Raw genomic sequence first — 15627 nt, forward strand, 5'->3', positions numbered from 1 at the left:
GTAGCCAGGCTCGAGGTGGATATCCAAAGGTGCGGCAACCTGGAGATCACTAAGAAAGCTGGGGTGTGAAATGTTGGTAGACGCCAGGTGCCAGGCCACTCCAGTAGAGAAGCCCAACCAACCCAGAACATCGCGTCCCAAGCCCAGCACCCCATGCAAAGAAGGCTGGAACCGCACATGTTAAAAAGAGAAGGCCAGGGCGGTCTCGGGGCGGAGCATCCCCGCCCGCAGCGCCCATTGGTCCTTACAACGTGAACGTCAGGAATCCAGCGCGCGAAACATGGGCAGGGTGGCGGGGGCGAGGAGCCGGGGTGGAGCCTGGCGTCCCCTCCAGCGTCCGGCCGCGCCCGTCCTCAGGGCTGCGGCTAGAAGCCGGGCTGCCGTTGCGGCCAGCGGGATCGCTCCCTGCGGTGCTCTGCCACGGTGGAACTGGACGCACTGAGCTTCAGTAGCCGGGTCGCCAGCTTCCTTTCCCTTGCGGGGGCGTCGAGCTCGCGCGTGCGCCACGAGAGAGGGAAGAGGGCCGGGACCCCCTGCTTACCCTACGCTGGGCGACCGGACAGCCCGGAGGTGAATTGGGATGAGCTTCCCAGCTCTGTGACTCCACTGAGGGAGACGCCTGGAATCAGAGGGTCGCTGGCCCGCCGCAGTGCGTGAGGCCATGGCGTTCCTGTCCGGGCCGCGCCTGCTGGACTGGGCTAGCTCGCCACCGCACCTGCAGTTCAATAAGTTCGTACTGACTGGCTACCGGCCGGCCAGCAGCGGCTCGGGCTGCCTGCGCAGCCTCTTCTACCTACACAATGAGCTGGGCAACATCTACACACACGGTAGGTGAGCGGCTACCTCATGCTTTATGCTTCCTGCACTCGCGGCCGCCTTGTATGTGAGCGCAGCAGCCCCCCGAGTCCAAGTCGTAGGCTGCCCCTGCCCTGGTTGGGCCGGGCGCCGCGGTGACAAAGCTGCCATTGTCCCAAGCTTCGTTGCCAGCTTCTGCTTTTCCAACAGTGCCCCAGGGCAGGAGAGGGGAGCAGAGTGGGAGCCAACTTAATCCCGCTGAGCTCTAGGGGTAAGGATCCTAGTATCTCCTTGGTAATCCTGTGCCCTGGGCACCCTCCCCCTCTAGCGCTCGTCCTGGAGATGGGCGTTCACTGGCTAGGAGGAGTTAGAAAGAAGAAGACCGCCCCTGCCCGGCCCAAGCCCCTCCTCGTGGGGGCCTAAAGTCCCTGCCACCCTAGCAGTACCGTGGGGCTCCGCACGGTGGCCCTTCCCCCCCTCCCCTTTGCGGCCCCTAGAGCTCTGCTGACACAGCCCTGGCCTGTCCTTGAGCCGCCCCAGCTGGGAGAGAGGACTAGAGCCAGTTAGGTTTAGCTTTGTGCTTTTCCCTAAAGGAGAGGGAGCACGTTATTGTTTTTGTCGCACCCCCACCAAGAGTGAGGCTGATGCCTGCTTTTGTCCTCTGTTAGGGCAATGCCAACTGCCTGTGGGGAAGGGTGGGAATCTCCAAGAAAGGCCAGCACCGGGAAGGAACAGAGCTCCTAAAAACACCCCCAATAGAGATAGGATAATCTTATTTCGGGCCCCTTCCTTTCGTTCTGGCCTTTCCTGACCTTCCTTCTTTATGTAAAACAAAAAGACCCAAAGCCACCATCTGCCTGGGCATTTGACAATGTTAAGTAACCCTGAGTCTGGTTTGTCCCTCCTGTCCTAATCAGAACTCAGGCTGAGGTCATGCTCCTCCAGCTTCTGCAGATACTCTAGGACAGATTGGCAGACCTGGTCTGGCCTCCTGTGTGGCTTCAGCGTCAGTCAGGACAGCTCAGGAGTTAGTCTATCCTCTATCCTCTTCCTGGTTGCCATGCTCAGCTGGGACAAGGCCACTCAGAACTGGTTTCTACACCTCAAAGTAGGGTTCATTGTCTCTACTTAGAGACCTGCAGTGAGCCCTGACAGTAACACTTCTGAAAATTTGGAGCCCACAGACCTACAGTGTTGAACTCTGTCTGCTTTCTCTGTCTTCCTTGTGTTTTTGATAGGTCACTTTAAATTTTTTATATTTATATGTTAACTTAGTATATGTGTGGGTAGGTGGGTGTACATCTGCCCAGGCATGTGGAGCTTAGAAGATAACTGTGAGGACTGGTTCTCTTTTACCATGTGGAATCCAGGATCACACTAAGATTGTCAGGCTTGGCAGCCTTTTCTATGAGCTATCTTCCTGGCCCCAGCTGATACCTTTTAGATGTGCTTTTCCTTTATGCTGATGTGTCTGGTGGGTAACTCTTCTTTCCTTGTAGGGCTAGCCCTGCTGGGCTTCCTGGTGCTTGTGCCAATGACCATGCCCTGGGGTCAGTTGGGCAAGGATGGCTGGCTGGGAGGTACACATTGTGTGGCCTGTCTGGTCCCCCCTGCAGCCTCTGTGCTGTATCACCTCTTCATGTGCCACCAAGGAGGCAGTCCTGTGTACACCCGGCTCCTTGCCCTGGATATGTGTGGAGTCTGCCTTGTCAACACTCTTGGTGAGCCAGGGCCCCAGGAAGGTGGAGGCAAGGGCTACTGGTGGGAACCCTGGGTAGGGAAGATCAGCTAGCTTGGACTGATATCCTTTTTCTGCTCTCTCTGCAGGGGCCCTGCCCATCATCCACTGCACTCTGGCTTGCAGACCCTGGCTTCGTCCAGCCGCCCTGATGGCTTACACTGCACTGTCAGGCGTGGCTGGCTGGAGAGCCCTCACTGCCCCCTCCACCAGTGCTCGGCTTCGAGCCTTTGGTTGGCAAGCCGGGGCCCGCCTACTGGTGTTTGGGGCCCGTGGTGTAGGACTGGGCTCAGGGGCTCCAGGCTCCCTGCCCTGCTACCTGCGCATGGATGCATTGGCATTGCTTGGAGGGCTGGTGAATGTGGCACGTCTGCCAGAGCGTTGGGGGCCCGGTCGCTTTGACTACTGGGGGAACTCCCACCAGATCATGCACCTGCTCAGCGTGGGTTCCATTCTCCAGCTCCATGCTGGTGTTGTACCTGACCTGCTCTGGGCTGCCCACCATGCCTGTCCCCCAGACTGAGCTGTCTCCTAGCTGCCAAACCAGCTTGCCCACAGCTTCCTGAGACAAATAATCCCATCTTCCCTCCTTTGCTGATCTGCAAGGGGCTGGTTCCCTGGAAGAAGCAGCACATGGGACTTCCGATCCAGGAGACCACTCTTCATTCCTCCCAGTGGATTAATCTTTCCCTGCTAACTTCCCTCCAGGCACTGTTTTACTGTCAGCTAGAAGGAAATCGTTCTTTGAGCTTCAGTTTGACCCGTGAGAGTCTCTAAATTCATGTCTGACAGTGAGTCTGGCCACTTTTCCAAGCCTCCAGCCCGGAACCACTGCTCATATCTTGCCACTCCCACAAGATACTTCCTGGATTCTTGAACTAGCCTCTCTGCTCCTGCTTCCTGACCTCCATCTTTCTGCCCTGCATGCCAAACCTCTCAGCAGCCAGAATTGTACCTTTCCTGTCATTCCTGAAGTCAGGATGCAGGGCAGTGGGACCAGGCCCTTCTCTCAGGACCAAGTGGGCATTGGTCCTGCTTGTATTGTCTGGCCAAGAGACATGAGAGGAGCGGCTGCTTTCCCTAGGCAACAGGCACGGATGTGGAATGGTGGCTTTGGATACAGGCCTCACTGGCCCAAGGACTCACCTTCAGTGCCATGGTCTGACTGATTGATCTGCCCACCAGAGACATGTTTGCTCAGGAAATCGCTATACAGTGCGTGACTCTAGTCTGCTGGCCAAAGGCCACTCTAGCAGATGGTCGCCTCATAGCCAGGTCATCCCAGAGGCCTAAGACCCTAGGCAACATCAATAAAGGGACAAGAAGGGCTATGTAGCCACATGAGCAACCTTGGGCGTTCCCAAGATTCATTACTTTTTATTAGATACAGAAGTTTCTGGAGGAGAGGTAGGAAAGGGGGTCAGAGATTTAAAAGCACCAAGGCTGGGCCTGTGGCTCAGGCTGGGTCTAGTGAGTCCTCAAACAGGCTGAGGAGGTTCCGTGGCTCAAAGGTAGGACAGGGACCTCTAGGAAGCTCTGAGTCCATGTCAGTTAGGTCTAGGGCATCCCTTTGGGGAGGAAAGAAAAAGAAATAGGATGTTAGGTCCCAAAGTCCACTGTCCCCAGCCCTAGGCCCCGGGCTTGCTCACCTCCTCACCTTGGTTTGTACCTGCCTCGAGGGGTAGAGGTTCTCCTCGTGATCCGGGACAGGATGGTCTCTGGGGAGAGTGAGGGACTACAAGAAAGGACAGGTCAGCAGGGTGTTAGGGTTGAGGAAGGTAGGACCAAGCCAGTTCTGATCCTATTTGGTTCCAGGCCCCTGCTTGATGAAGCTAGAAGGCCGTAACTGAAACAATAAACACACACTGGCAGCTGTCAAGTCTTCCTATCTGACCATGTTCAGGGGTCATTTCTGTTCCTTTTCAGGTTCAACTGAGTTGGATGTCAAGTTTTGGTAAATGAAGCTTTTCTACCATTTTGCTATGTTACAAAGAACCTTCCAAGTAAGGGAAATGGCACTATAAAGAGGGATCCTGAGAGTGTATGCTGCTTCTTTGTAGCAGTTTCTAATTACACCCTTTCCCTTGGCTAGCAGACACCTGGGACAAAGAGATCCCCTCAGGACAGGACTTACCAGGTTCTGGGAAGTATCCACCCAGGGGAGGACAGCACTTTGTTCCTGAACAGGGGGAGCCTCTACAGAGGTCAGGACTACAATTCTGTGCTAATAACTGGTATAAAGCTGTGCTGAATGTCACAGTTGCCCACATCCACACAGCCAGTCTTTGTCCTTTGGGTGTGACAGAGGCCCATCCATTCTCCTTTCCAGGGGGCCTGGGACGCCTTCCATGTAGCATTGACCACAGTGATGTACATACACACACCCTCTACCCCAATGCCCTAGACTCTCACCCACCCTATGCTGTCATCATCCCAGCTGGAGATGCTGCTGTCCAGGAGTGGGCTGCAAGGTGGAGAGCCAGGCGGTGTGGCCGGTGGGCCTGGAGGCTGCAGCCAGCTGGCAGGATGAGCCAGACCATGCCAGAACCAGCAGAGCAGAGTGATCAGTGCCTAAGGGGAAAGGGAGCCTCAGAAATCAAGCCCTGTGACAAAAATCACAGCACTTGGAGGCTTAGGTAGGAAGATAATGAGTTCAAGGACATCCTGGTCTATACAGTAAGTTAAAAGGGAGACTAGGTAGATCCCCTGAGCAAGGAACAGTTGGAGTATACCAGTAAGCACCATAGAGGCTTACCTGTAACAGGGCCCAACCTCGACTTAGGGCTTCTGCAGCCATATACCACAGAACATTCCAGGGACGTGGCTGCCTCAGCATGGGCAGAGCCAGCAGGGCCTCAGCTGTGGCTCGCAGCTGGGGGTTAGGCTCCAACATCATGGTGAGGACAGAACGAAGCTCAGAAGACAGACCTGTTCATGAGGCAGAACCATGCATGTCAGGTAGCTCAATGGTGTCCCTACTACTAGCCACCCCTTGCCAGAGAAGCTGATAGTAGTTGGCGCATTTCCTGAGCCCCCACTCACCAGCAGTGAACTCAGGGGGCAAGTATCCCTGGCGCAGCTGCTGCCAGCCCTCCCCACTATGGGGTAGTTCCATGTTGCAGGCCACTTCCAAGATGGTGAGACCCAGGCTAGTCAGGTCAGGGCATGTAGAAAAAGAGAGGCAAAGTCAGCTTTGTGACAGAGATCCCAGTCCTATGCAGCATCTTGGTAAGAAAAGGCTGCTCTTTTCTCCCATAAACCATGAACTTAGTGTAAAAGGGGTGAGGAGCTTTGAGGAGGCCTCTAGAGGGCCAGTGAGCATCAGTCAAGATGGAGACCTTGCTGTGAAGCAGAGACCACACACTTAAGCAGTTAGCATGTTGCAGTGGAGGTCCATCAGAACGCCACTGGCATGTAAATTAGTTTCTATGAATATTAGGGTTACACTATCATTCTGTAGAAATAACCAGACTACAACTGAGGCAGAGTAGTAGTAGCCAGTGTGGACTCAGAACCCTGGGCCTGGGTGTAGTCTCAGATGTGGCCCTCAATCTCGCTGTACCCTACTCTTCCAGTGCTGGGGCCAAGCAGATGGCCAGCCTACAGTGTAAAGGCCTCTAGAGGGTATGTTGCTTACTCTAGTGACTCTCAGCTAATGGGCAGGGGCAACACCTCCTAGGCCTGAATGCCTTCCTACCCTAGTAGTAGGAAAGAGCTCCTCTGTTGGGCAGTCCCCCTTTCTGTTGATCAGTCCTCAATAAGGACCTCATACAGTCTTTCATGACCTCGCCACATCCCAGCCTTACCTGAACACATCTGCGGCTGTCCCGTAGGAGCCCTGCAGCAGTTCTGGGGCCATGTAGCGTGGGTCTCCCTCCTGGGCCTCACCAGCGCCAGTTGAACCCAAATCCACCAGTAGTCCAAAGTCACCCAGCTTGCAGCGGCCCCGGGGCCCCAAGAAGATGTTGGCAGGCTTGACATCAAGGTGAACTAGGCCTTGACTATGGAGATGATCCAGAGCCAGAAGAGTGTCCCGCAAGTAGCCCCAAACCTGGGCTTCTGGCAGGCTGGCCCCCCAGGCTTCACAGTGTTGCTGCAGGCTGGGCCCACAGAGCTCCGTTTGTAGGTATAAGATGCCGCCCTCCTCCCAGGCCTGTTCAAGTCTCACACAGTGTGGGTGCTGCCCCACCTTCTCATGGCCGCCTACCTCAGCCAGCTTGCGAGTTCGGTCTTTGGGGCCTCGGAATGGAGACAAGGAGCGTTTAACAGCATAGAGTCGGCCATCTTCTTTGGAGCGCACCTGGAAGGGAGGTGTTGCCCAGAGGTAGGATTGGGGAAGTCAGAGGATGCTGTTAAGACTTCACTATGCAGGGGAATACACATCAGCCTTGGACCTCTGCATGCAATGATAAGGAACTAGACATATGTTCATTGCAGTAGAGTGGACTGGAGACACAACAACAAAGGAGATGGGGCAGACTATGCCCTCTGGCCAGGGTCCAGTGCTAAGAGAAAAATTTAGTCCCAAAACAACAGGACAGTATGCTCTGTTGTGCCCAAGTTTTCCTCTGGAGAGGATAGGTGATCCAAGGGCCTGTGCTACTTTTATTTTAAATTAAAATTGCCTTCAAATAGTGTTTGTGTAAAGGAAAGCTACTGTTTTAGAAGACAAATAATTGGAAAATTAATACCATATTAAAGAAAACAAAATTATAATGGGAAAGGGTACAGTATTTGAGCCTGCTAGCCTAGGAAAAAGGTTGGCATTGGTTCAGTCAGTTCCGGGTCAGACAGAACCAGTCATGATCTCAGCACACCATCTCCAAGCAGAGAGGTGGCGACAGGGAACTGCTGCAGGTTGTGCCAGGATCTGGACAAGGGGCCAGTGCATGTTAGGCCTGGGAGTGGGGAATGGGAGGTGGCTGTAAGCCCTAGAGAGGCAAGCTATCAAAGAATAAAGGGCAGCAGGCTATCTATCCCACCAATGCAGAGGCTTCCCAGAGAAGCCTGGGAAACCACCCTTCATTTACCTTGAAGACCTCTCCATAGGAGCCACGACCTAGGCGGCTAAGCCTCTGGAAGTTCTGCTGAAAGAAGGACTCTGGCCGGCGTGGGTCATACCCAGGACTCTGAAGGGTCTCTGAGGTCTCACTCAGGAATGACACCCTCCGGGGCTGGGGCTGGTGCCAGCCTGGGGTCCGAGGAGGGAAGAGACGGCTGATAGGGATGCTGCCCTTGGCAGGGGGCCGAGGTGGAAGGCTCCGGCTGAGGCCCCCAGGTCTTTTGAGGGAGAAACCAGGTTCTGCATGTCGGAAGTAGGCTGGAACTGGGATGGGGGTACCACTTAGGGGCGGTGGGGTGCCCTCAGAGGGCATGGACATGGTCAATACTAGAGGATCAGAGCACAGAGCAATGTGTCCACACTCAAACAGCGCTTGATTCTGTGGCCCACAAGAGAGCCACTTCTTTGCCACACACACGTTCTACTTTCCACATGAAGGTCGTGTGGACCACAAGCACCTGCAGAGAAGAAGAAAAGCCATCATACACTTGCACACTGTGCCGTCTCTAGCTTGGAGGTGACATAAATAAAAGTCAGAACCATGAGCCTCTATCTCCAAGGGCCTCATACCCAGCAGGGCACAGTATAAGCCAGCAGCTCAGGAGATGCCCATTCAGCCTTCTTTCTGCAGCCTCTCCCAAGGCCCTGAGACAGAAAAATCATGCCGTCTCTCACCACCAACTCCACAGTAAAAACAGCTTCTGAGTTCCAAAACTTGACCCTCTTCTAGAATACGCATATAAAATGAGGAGACCTGTGGCCTTTCCCCCGGAAACAGGTACAATAGATGAAAACTATACAACCATCTTAATCTTTGGATATGTTACTAAAGATAGAAAATGAAAGAGTTGAAGAAAATCTAGCAAATCTTGGTGAGAACATGAAGAAAGAGCAGAACCTGCAAGTCTCCAGCACTGTAGGCACATGTCCAATGAGGCTCTTGCTGCTGCAGCTCCCTGTCAAAGTTAGTGTCTGCCTAGAAGAGCAGGAGTCAGCATTCCTCATCTCCCACCCACTCCACAGTGCACAGGCTGGATCTCTGTTGAGTGACAGACTAACCAGGGGCTTTCTTCTCTCCTGTCCTACTGACAGGTGACATGGAGGTTCTACTTGCAGGCTTAGCAGGCTGAGAAGCCCATGGTCCAAGCTCCAGCACATTCATAGGAAGAGGCATGCAGAAAATGCCAGAGACCTCCGTCCTGTCCCAGCACCCTGCTTTTTAGGCAGCAGGGCCAGCCAGGAGGAAGTGAGCCATTGTCCACAGCACAGCTTAGAGAAATTACCCAGGGTTGAGGTAGGCTGTAAAATAGAGTCCTAAGGCTGTCCCTAGGAAAACTTGACTTTGAAACAGGGTGAAGTTCATACCTGGCAATGCTGTCAAAAAAGTAAGGAGTAGGGGAGTGTATGGAGCTAGACACTGAGCGTCACCTAGAATCCCTGCACTTGGGAGGCAGAGGCAAGAGAATAAGGAGTTCAAGGCTATCCTTGGCTACATATAGAATTCAAGGCCAACATGAGTTACATAAGACCCTTGCTCCTGCTCCAAAAAAAAAAAAAAAAAAAAAAAAAAAAAACGGGACCTAAAAGATGACTCAGCAGGTAAAAGTGCTTGCCTTGCAAGTCTGACAACCTCAGTTCAAGCCCCAGAACCTACATAAAGGTGAAAGAAGAGAACAATTCTACAAAGTTGTCCTCTGACCACCACATATGTGCCATGGCACACTCCCCTCAACTGTGATTTTTTTTTTTGAGACAGGGTTTCTCTGTAGCTTTTGGTTCCTGTCCTGGAACTAGCTCTTGTAGACCAGGCTGGCCTCGAACTCAGAGATCCGCCTGCCTCTGCCTCCCGAGTGCTGGGATTAAAGGCGTGCGCCACCACCGCCTGGCTCAACTGTGATTTTTTTAGTGAATGAAAACTTTATGTCTTAGTTGCTGGGTTGGGCATGGTGGTATATCCCTGTAATTTTAGCCAAGGAGGACTGATGCTGCCTGTAACTCCACTTCCAGGGAGTTCTACTTCTTTTGGCATTGCCCACATGTAGAACAGATATAGATTTAGACAAAACAATACATATAAAATAAATACACCCATACGCATAAAATAAATCTCAAAAAATTATTTAAAAAAAACTAGGAAGCCGGGAGGTGGTGGCGCACGCCTTTAATCCCAGCACTCGGGAGGCAGAGGCAGGCAGATCTCTGTGAGTTCGAGACCAGCCTGGTCTACAAGAGCTAGTTCCAGGACAGGCACCAAAGCCACAGAGAAACCCTGTCTCGAAAAACCAAAAAAAAAAAAAGAAATACTGGGCATGATGATGGTATACGCCTTTAAACCCAGAACTCAGGAGGCAGAAGATTTCTGTGAGTTCAAGACCACTAGTCTCTAGTCTAGACAGAGAGATAGATCCAGGACAGTCAGGGACATATATCTTGTCTCAAAAAAAGGAAGAAAAAAAAGTGGGGAGAGAAAAGGAATAAGAAATGTAACACTTCACGATGGTAGAGCACCTCCCTGGCATGTGATAGGCCCTGCTTTGATCCCTTCTACCAAAACCAAAACAATACATATTCTGGGAGCATAAATGTCCTTGTTCTCATAAACAGCACTAGGGAAACCAGGAATGTTAAACACATGGGGTTGTCCTACCAAAGAAAAGAGATGTAGAATTTTAGCTCAGAAGGTTGGTACAGGAGGTAGCTAATAGCCTAGGTGACCCCTGTGCTATCTATACAGCCAGATCATACCTGGCTACCCCAAGCTCCCACAACCAGAACCAGAGGTGGCTAATAGCCCAGATGATGACCTTTATGTATCTGTATGATGGGATGGAGACCAGATCTGATAACACAAGTAGCCTATCTCTAGAACTGAGAAGACTTTTGATCTAATTATGCTTCCTTGTACACAGGGGATTGTTACAGCAGGAAACCTTTTGTTTCTCAAACTGTACTGTACTTAACTACGCCTACAATAAACTGCCCAGTGTCAGACTCCAGAAGTTTGAACCAATACCGGCTACTGAGTCACGTCTAACTGGATTTCCTTCTTGCTCCTCACAGATCAACCCTTTGCATGTCCTGGTGGTTGCAGAGGCCTGCTAACACAGCATATACAAATAACTAAAGGCCGGGCTGGAGAGATGGTTCAGAGATTAAGAGCATTGCCTGCTCTTCCAAAGGTCCTGAGTTCAATTCCCAGCAACCACATGGTGGCTCACAACCATCTGTAATGAGATCTGGCGCCCTCTTCTGGCCTGCAGGCAGATACACAGACAGAATATTGTATACATAATAAATAAATATTTTAAAAAAAACAAAAAACAAATAACTAAAGGCCTAAATAAAAGGGAAAACATGTTCATGGTAACAGTCTTAAAGCTGTGGGCTGGGGTATAGTTCACGGTACAGTGTTTGCCTAAAGCAATATACCTCCAGAGGCCTTCACCTCAGCCTTGGTCTGCAGATTAGGAACAATCCCTGTTAGAAACCCAGCTAGCTTCCCTGTAGAAAACTACGAGCATGTCGGCAGTTGGCACACACCTTTAATCCCAGCCCTCTGGGAGGCAGAGGCAGAGGCAGAGGCAGGAGGATCTCAAGTCTGGAAGACAGACTGATTCTATAATTCATGTGGATGTTCAGACCTCCTCCCCAAAGTCGAACTATCATAAAAGACTAAATTTGAGGCAGGCGATGGTGGGCCAGAGGCAAGCCTGGTTCTACAGAATGAGTTCCAGAACAGGCTCCAAAGCAACACAGAGAAAACCTGTCTTGAAAAGCTAAAAGAAGAACAAAAAAAAAAAAAAAAAGACTAAATTTGGAAGACTTACATTTCCAGATTTTCAAAATTTCTTCATATCCATAGTAATTAAAAGTTTGTTCACAAAAAGATGAAGGGGATAGAACTAAGGTTTCTGAATTTATGGTTTAATCATTTTTTCTTTGAAGCTGGTGGTGCACACCTTTAACCCATGAAGCTGAGACAGGAGGATCTCTGTGCGTTTGAAGCCAGCCTGGTCTACATAGCAAATTCCAGGACAGCCAGGACTACATAGAATGATCCTGTCTTGATTTTTTTTTTACTTTGTCTTGTTTTGTGTTTTGTTTTTTTATTTTCCCCAAGACAGGAAATCATGATTTAGTCCAAGCTAGCTTTAAGCAGCCTCCTACCTTAGTCTCCAGAGAGCTGGATTCATTTATATTCAAAAAGAGCACTAAGCCAGGAGGTGGTGGTGGTGGTGGTGCACGTCTTTAATCCCAGCACCCAGGAGGCACAGGCAGGCAGATCTCTGTGGGTTTGAGACCAGCCTGGTCTACAGAGTGAGTTCCAGGACAGCCAGGGCTAGACAGAGAAACCTTGTCTCAAAAAAACAAAAAAGAAAAAAAGAGCGCCAAACAATTCAAAAGGAAAGAAGTCTTTTCAACAAACAATAGACAACTGGGTACATGAAAAAGTAATTTTGGAAAAAAATTTTGACTTCATCTAATCTTCTTAATTAGTGTGTGTATTTATAATTTCATTTTGTTTTGAGAAAAGTCTATTTAGTCCAGACTGACCTTGAACTTGTAGCAATCCTCCTGCCTCAGCCTTCCATGAGCCACCACAGCTGACATTCACTGACAGAAATATTAGTGTTGATCTTGGAATGGACGTCAGTCTCACTAGTGGTCTCACACATATGCTTTCTTATGATGCTTTTAAAAAGTGATTATTCATTTATGGTACTAGGGACTAAACCAAAGGCCAGAGCTACTCCTCACATCTGTGCTTTCTAAATATGAGATTTATGGCTGTTTGCTTTTTTAAGACAGGGTCTCTAGTTTAAGTTGTCTTCAAACTTGCTGTGCAGCCAAGGATAACCGAGTTTTCCTACCACCATCTCCAGAGTGCTAGGATCACAGACATGTACAACTATACCCAATTTAGACAGCGCTGGGTATCAAACTCAGGCATCATTTATGTTAGGTAAATGCTATACCAACAGAGTTATTAATATAACCTCAGGCCCTAGATCTGGGATATTTTGCATTATGAAGAGCACCTGGCATGAGGAGTTTGTGGACTCACAATTCTGCACTACAAAAAGCTGAAGGATTTAAGACTGGTGTCTAGCATAAATGCTAGCTGTTATCATAACTGGTGATTTAGATAGTAGTTGAAATGACTCACGCACAGTGGTACCATGGGGGTCAGCAACTCTGTGTCTGTTGGGGCAGAGGGGGGCATCAGGTTGCTACAATGTTGTAACTGAAACAAAAGCAAATTAAAAGCAAAAGAAAGAGTCCATTCTAGGGGAAATCACATGTATCAAAGTTTGCCACAGCCAGCTGAGGGTGGTGGCTAGATCAAATCACTTGGAGAATGGTTAGCCTAGTAAAGTTAGGGACTTAAATTAAGAGACTTGGCTGGAAGGCTCTCTTGTTATGGCTCTATTTACTTCAAGAATCCCATCCCAGAGATGCCAGTGGTTATGATAGAGTACCAGCCTAGCACAGTCAGGGCCCTATATTTGGTTTCCACCCCTCAAAAAAGGGGTCTTCTTGGAGGAACCATACTGCCAGGCTCCTCCATCACGCAGGTTAAATATAGTCTTGAAGGGGGGGGGGCAATGCCTCAGAAGCTAAGAGTTCTGCCCTTCCAGAGGACCCAGGTTTGATTCCTAGTGGCTCACAAGCATCTGTAACTCCAGTTCCAGGGGATCTGACAGGCTTTTCTGGCTTATGTGGGCACCAGGCATGAACATGGTGCAAAGACACACAGACACACATGCAGGCAAAATACCCATAACATATAAAAAAATAACAAAAATACTTTTGAAGAAGAAGAGGAGGAGGAGGAGGAGGAGGAGGAGGAGGAGGAGGAGGAGGAGGAGGAGGAGGAGGAGGAGGGGAGGAGGAGAAGAAGAAAGAAGAAGAAGAAGAAGAAGAAGAAGAAGAAGAAGAAGAGGAGGAGGAGGAGGAGGAGGAGGAGGAGGAGGAGGAGGAGGAGGAGGAGGAGGAGGAGGAGGAGGGGAGGAGGAGGGGAGGAGGAGAAGAAGAAGAAGAAGAAGAAGAAGAAGAAGAAGAAGAAGAAGAAGAAGAAGAAGAAGAAGAAGAAGAAGAAGAAGAAGAAGAAAAGGAGAAATACAGTCTCAGGGAACCCCATCACCTTTTTGTATCTTCAGCAAGGCAGAGCGGCCCCTCTCAATGTCATTTATGTTTTAACACCTCTGGCCTGGTCAAACAGCCTTCATGGGGTGAGAAGGGCTGGTAGCGGAGTCCTGGCTGAGTCCGGAGTGGCCCTGAGCCCAGCCAGGGCGACCTCCACGTGTCCTCACCCTCTCTGGGCTGGACACACCAGTGACCACCGTCTAGCGCTAGACTGTGAGTTCCTTCCGGGCAGGGCTGCTGCAGTATTCGCTCCGTGGGCGAGGGGAGATCTTGGCCAAGGACTGTGTGGACCGGCTGTCACCCGGAAGGGGCTCTTCCCAGAGGGTAAAGAGAGGCAGTGCTGGGAAAGGGGCTCCCAGTGGGGAGGGTCGGGCAGTCACCCAGCGCCATCAGCGGGAGTAGGCGGGGCGTGGGCGACAGCGCTGACTCGAAGTCGCCCGAGGGCCAGGCGGCCCGTGACGGGCAGGGAAGGGTGGGGCTGCTGCAGAGGGGCGACCGGCCACCGGGGGAGGAGGCCGGGGGCCGTCTCGGGGCGCAGCGCGGCGGGAGCGCGGGGCGGAGCGCCGGGCGGAAGAGCGGCGCGGCCCGGAGCCCTCACCCGGGTGTGGGCTCACCTGGGGAGGCTGGGCGGGGCGGGGCGCGGTGCAGCAGCGAGGTCCCAGGTTCCGGGTCGGCGGGAGGCCGCTGAGGTCCTCACAGAGGCCAGGCAGGCCGGGGTCGGGCAGCGGCGCCTCTGGACACCGGGACGAAGCACTCTCTCAAAAGGGGAACGGCCCGTGAACGCGCGCGGAGCCAGCTCGCGCCAAAAATTCCAAACCGGCCTCGAGGCCCCGCCCAGGTCCGCCTGTGGCCCCGCCTCCGCCCGGCGCAGCCCGGTAGACCCCGGCATTGGCTCCGCCTAGGGTCCTGCGTGCGCGTTGAGGCTTCCCAGCCCCCGGAGCTTGGCCGAGCGCTCTCACCGCGCAGGCGCAGCTCTTCCGGGCCTTTGCTAAAGAGAAGTAAATTTTTAGTCCTGGACGCCAGGTGGGAGCGATCCTTTCCTCCCTCAGGATTCCCAGAACTTTTGTCGGCGTCCAGACTTTGGTTCCCACGCTTCTCTGATCTGCCTTAATTCTCGCGAACATAAAAGGAGCAGGCAGGGCCCTCAGAAAGTCAATTGCCCCGCTACACATAATTTTGTATACATTTGAAAGCCGATCCTCATCACACCGGGATAGCGATGGGGAGCGCCTCTTCTAAAAAGCCTGAGCTTCCTTGTGCCCAAGGTTTCCACCGGAGAGAAGATATGTTCCAAGGGCCTGTGATGCTTGTATTTTAAATAAAATTGCATTCAAATAGTGTTTGTGTAAAGGAAAGCTACTATTTCAGAAGACGTATAATTGGAAACGTAATACAATATTAAGGAAATCAAAACTATGATGGGAAAGGATGCAGCTTTGGAGCCTAGGAGAAAAGGTAGGTATTGGGGTCAGCTCCAGGCCAGACAGAACCAGTCATGGGTCCCAGCACAGCCGTCTCCAAGCTTCGGATTGCCACGTCTCTTGTAAAAGTGGAGCCAATGAACCTAGGACGATTCCTTTAAAAGGGACAGAGAGCCTGCGCAGAAGGTGAGGTGGAGCTTCCGTCTCTGCAAAGGGGACCTATATTCGTTTACTCGAGAAGTGAGGGAATCTAGACCCAGCCCAAATACAGCTGGGGCTATAAAGACCAAGAGCCGGGTGCAGCCTGCCTCCAAGCCCTTTTCCTCTCCATTAGCGTCTCTGAGGGCCAGCCAGGGCATCCGTGACTTAGACTAGCCCTTGTTGAGGACCCAGTCAGGTCCCTCTCCAACTGTTTAAGGCTACTTTCTGCCAGGCCTTTTTTCAGGACAGACCCCATTCCCTTC

At 51.6% G+C, this 15627-nt stretch overlaps 2 protein-coding genes across 5 annotated transcripts; one reads left to right on the top strand and one right to left on the bottom strand.

The window, feature by feature from the left end:
- The first annotated feature begins 288 nt into the window (after window positions 1–288).
- Window positions 289–4426, top strand: Paqr4 (progestin and adipoQ receptor family member 4). Of its 2 annotated transcripts, none has more exons than XM_075941703.1 (3): window positions 289–827; window positions 2295–2516; window positions 2623–4426. In XM_075941703.1, exons 1-3 carry the CDS (start codon window positions 662–664, stop codon window positions 3054–3056), a joined length of 822 nt encoding a protein of 273 aa, XP_075797818.1. In that variant the 5' UTR covers window positions 289–661; the 3' UTR covers window positions 3057–4426. The 2 variants fall into 2 exon arrangements, with proteins under 2 accessions (XP_075797818.1, XP_075797819.1); XM_075941704.1 differs by having other exon boundaries at window positions 666–831.
- Pkmyt1 (protein kinase, membrane associated tyrosine/threonine 1) lies at window positions 3969–14604 on the bottom strand. Of its 3 annotated transcripts, XM_075941700.1 has the most exons (9): window positions 14357–14604; window positions 13741–14055; window positions 7564–8053; window positions 6340–6833; window positions 5576–5682; window positions 5289–5461; window positions 4950–5104; window positions 4191–4268; window positions 3969–4101 (listed from the first exon to the last, which is right to left on the bottom strand). In XM_075941700.1, exons 3-9 carry the CDS (start codon window positions 7912–7914, stop codon window positions 3990–3992), a joined length of 1470 nt encoding a protein of 489 aa, XP_075797815.1. In that variant the 5' UTR covers window positions 7915–8053; window positions 13741–14055; window positions 14357–14604; the 3' UTR covers window positions 3969–3989. The 3 variants fall into 3 exon arrangements, with proteins under 3 accessions (XP_075797815.1, XP_075797814.1, XP_075797817.1); XM_075941699.1 differs by lacking the exon at window positions 13741–14055; XM_075941702.1 differs by lacking the exons at window positions 13741–14055; window positions 14357–14604 and having other exon boundaries at window positions 7564–9129.
- Window positions 14605–15627: the final 1023 nt, after the last annotated feature.

Source organism: Microtus pennsylvanicus, chromosome 11, assembly GCF_037038515.1.
Source record: "Microtus pennsylvanicus isolate mMicPen1 chromosome 11, mMicPen1.hap1, whole genome shotgun sequence".
Taxonomy (NCBI): domain Eukaryota; kingdom Metazoa; phylum Chordata; class Mammalia; order Rodentia; family Cricetidae; genus Microtus; species Microtus pennsylvanicus.

What these genes read in the sequence shown, in the direction of transcription:
- Paqr4 (XM_075941703.1), top strand. Translation starts at nt 662, where the DNA reads ATGGCGTTCCTGTCCGGGCCGCGCCTGCTGGACTGGGCTAGCTCGCCA. An exon ending in GGGCAACATCTACACACACG is followed by an intron (nt 828 to 2,294) that starts GTAGGTGAGCGG and finishes CTTTCCTTGTAG; the next exon opens with GGCTAGCCCTGCTGGGCTTC. An exon ending in CTGCCTTGTCAACACTCTTG is followed by an intron (nt 2,517 to 2,622) that starts GTGAGCCAGGGC and finishes CTCTCTCTGCAG; the next exon opens with GGGCCCTGCCCATCATCCAC.
- Pkmyt1 (XM_075941699.1), bottom strand. Translation starts at nt 7,914, where the DNA reads ATGTCCATGCCCTCTGAGGGCACCCCACCGCCCCTAAGTGGTACCCCC. An exon ending in CCTATGGAGAGGTCTTCAAG is followed by an intron (nt 6,834 to 7,563) that starts GTAAATGAAGGG and finishes CCTCCCTTCCAG; the next exon opens with GTGCGCTCCAAAGAAGATGG. An exon ending in TGGGATGATGACAGCATAGG is followed by an intron (nt 4,269 to 4,949) that starts GTGGGTGAGAGT and finishes CCTTTCTTGTAG; the next exon opens with TCCCTCACTCTCCCCAGAGA.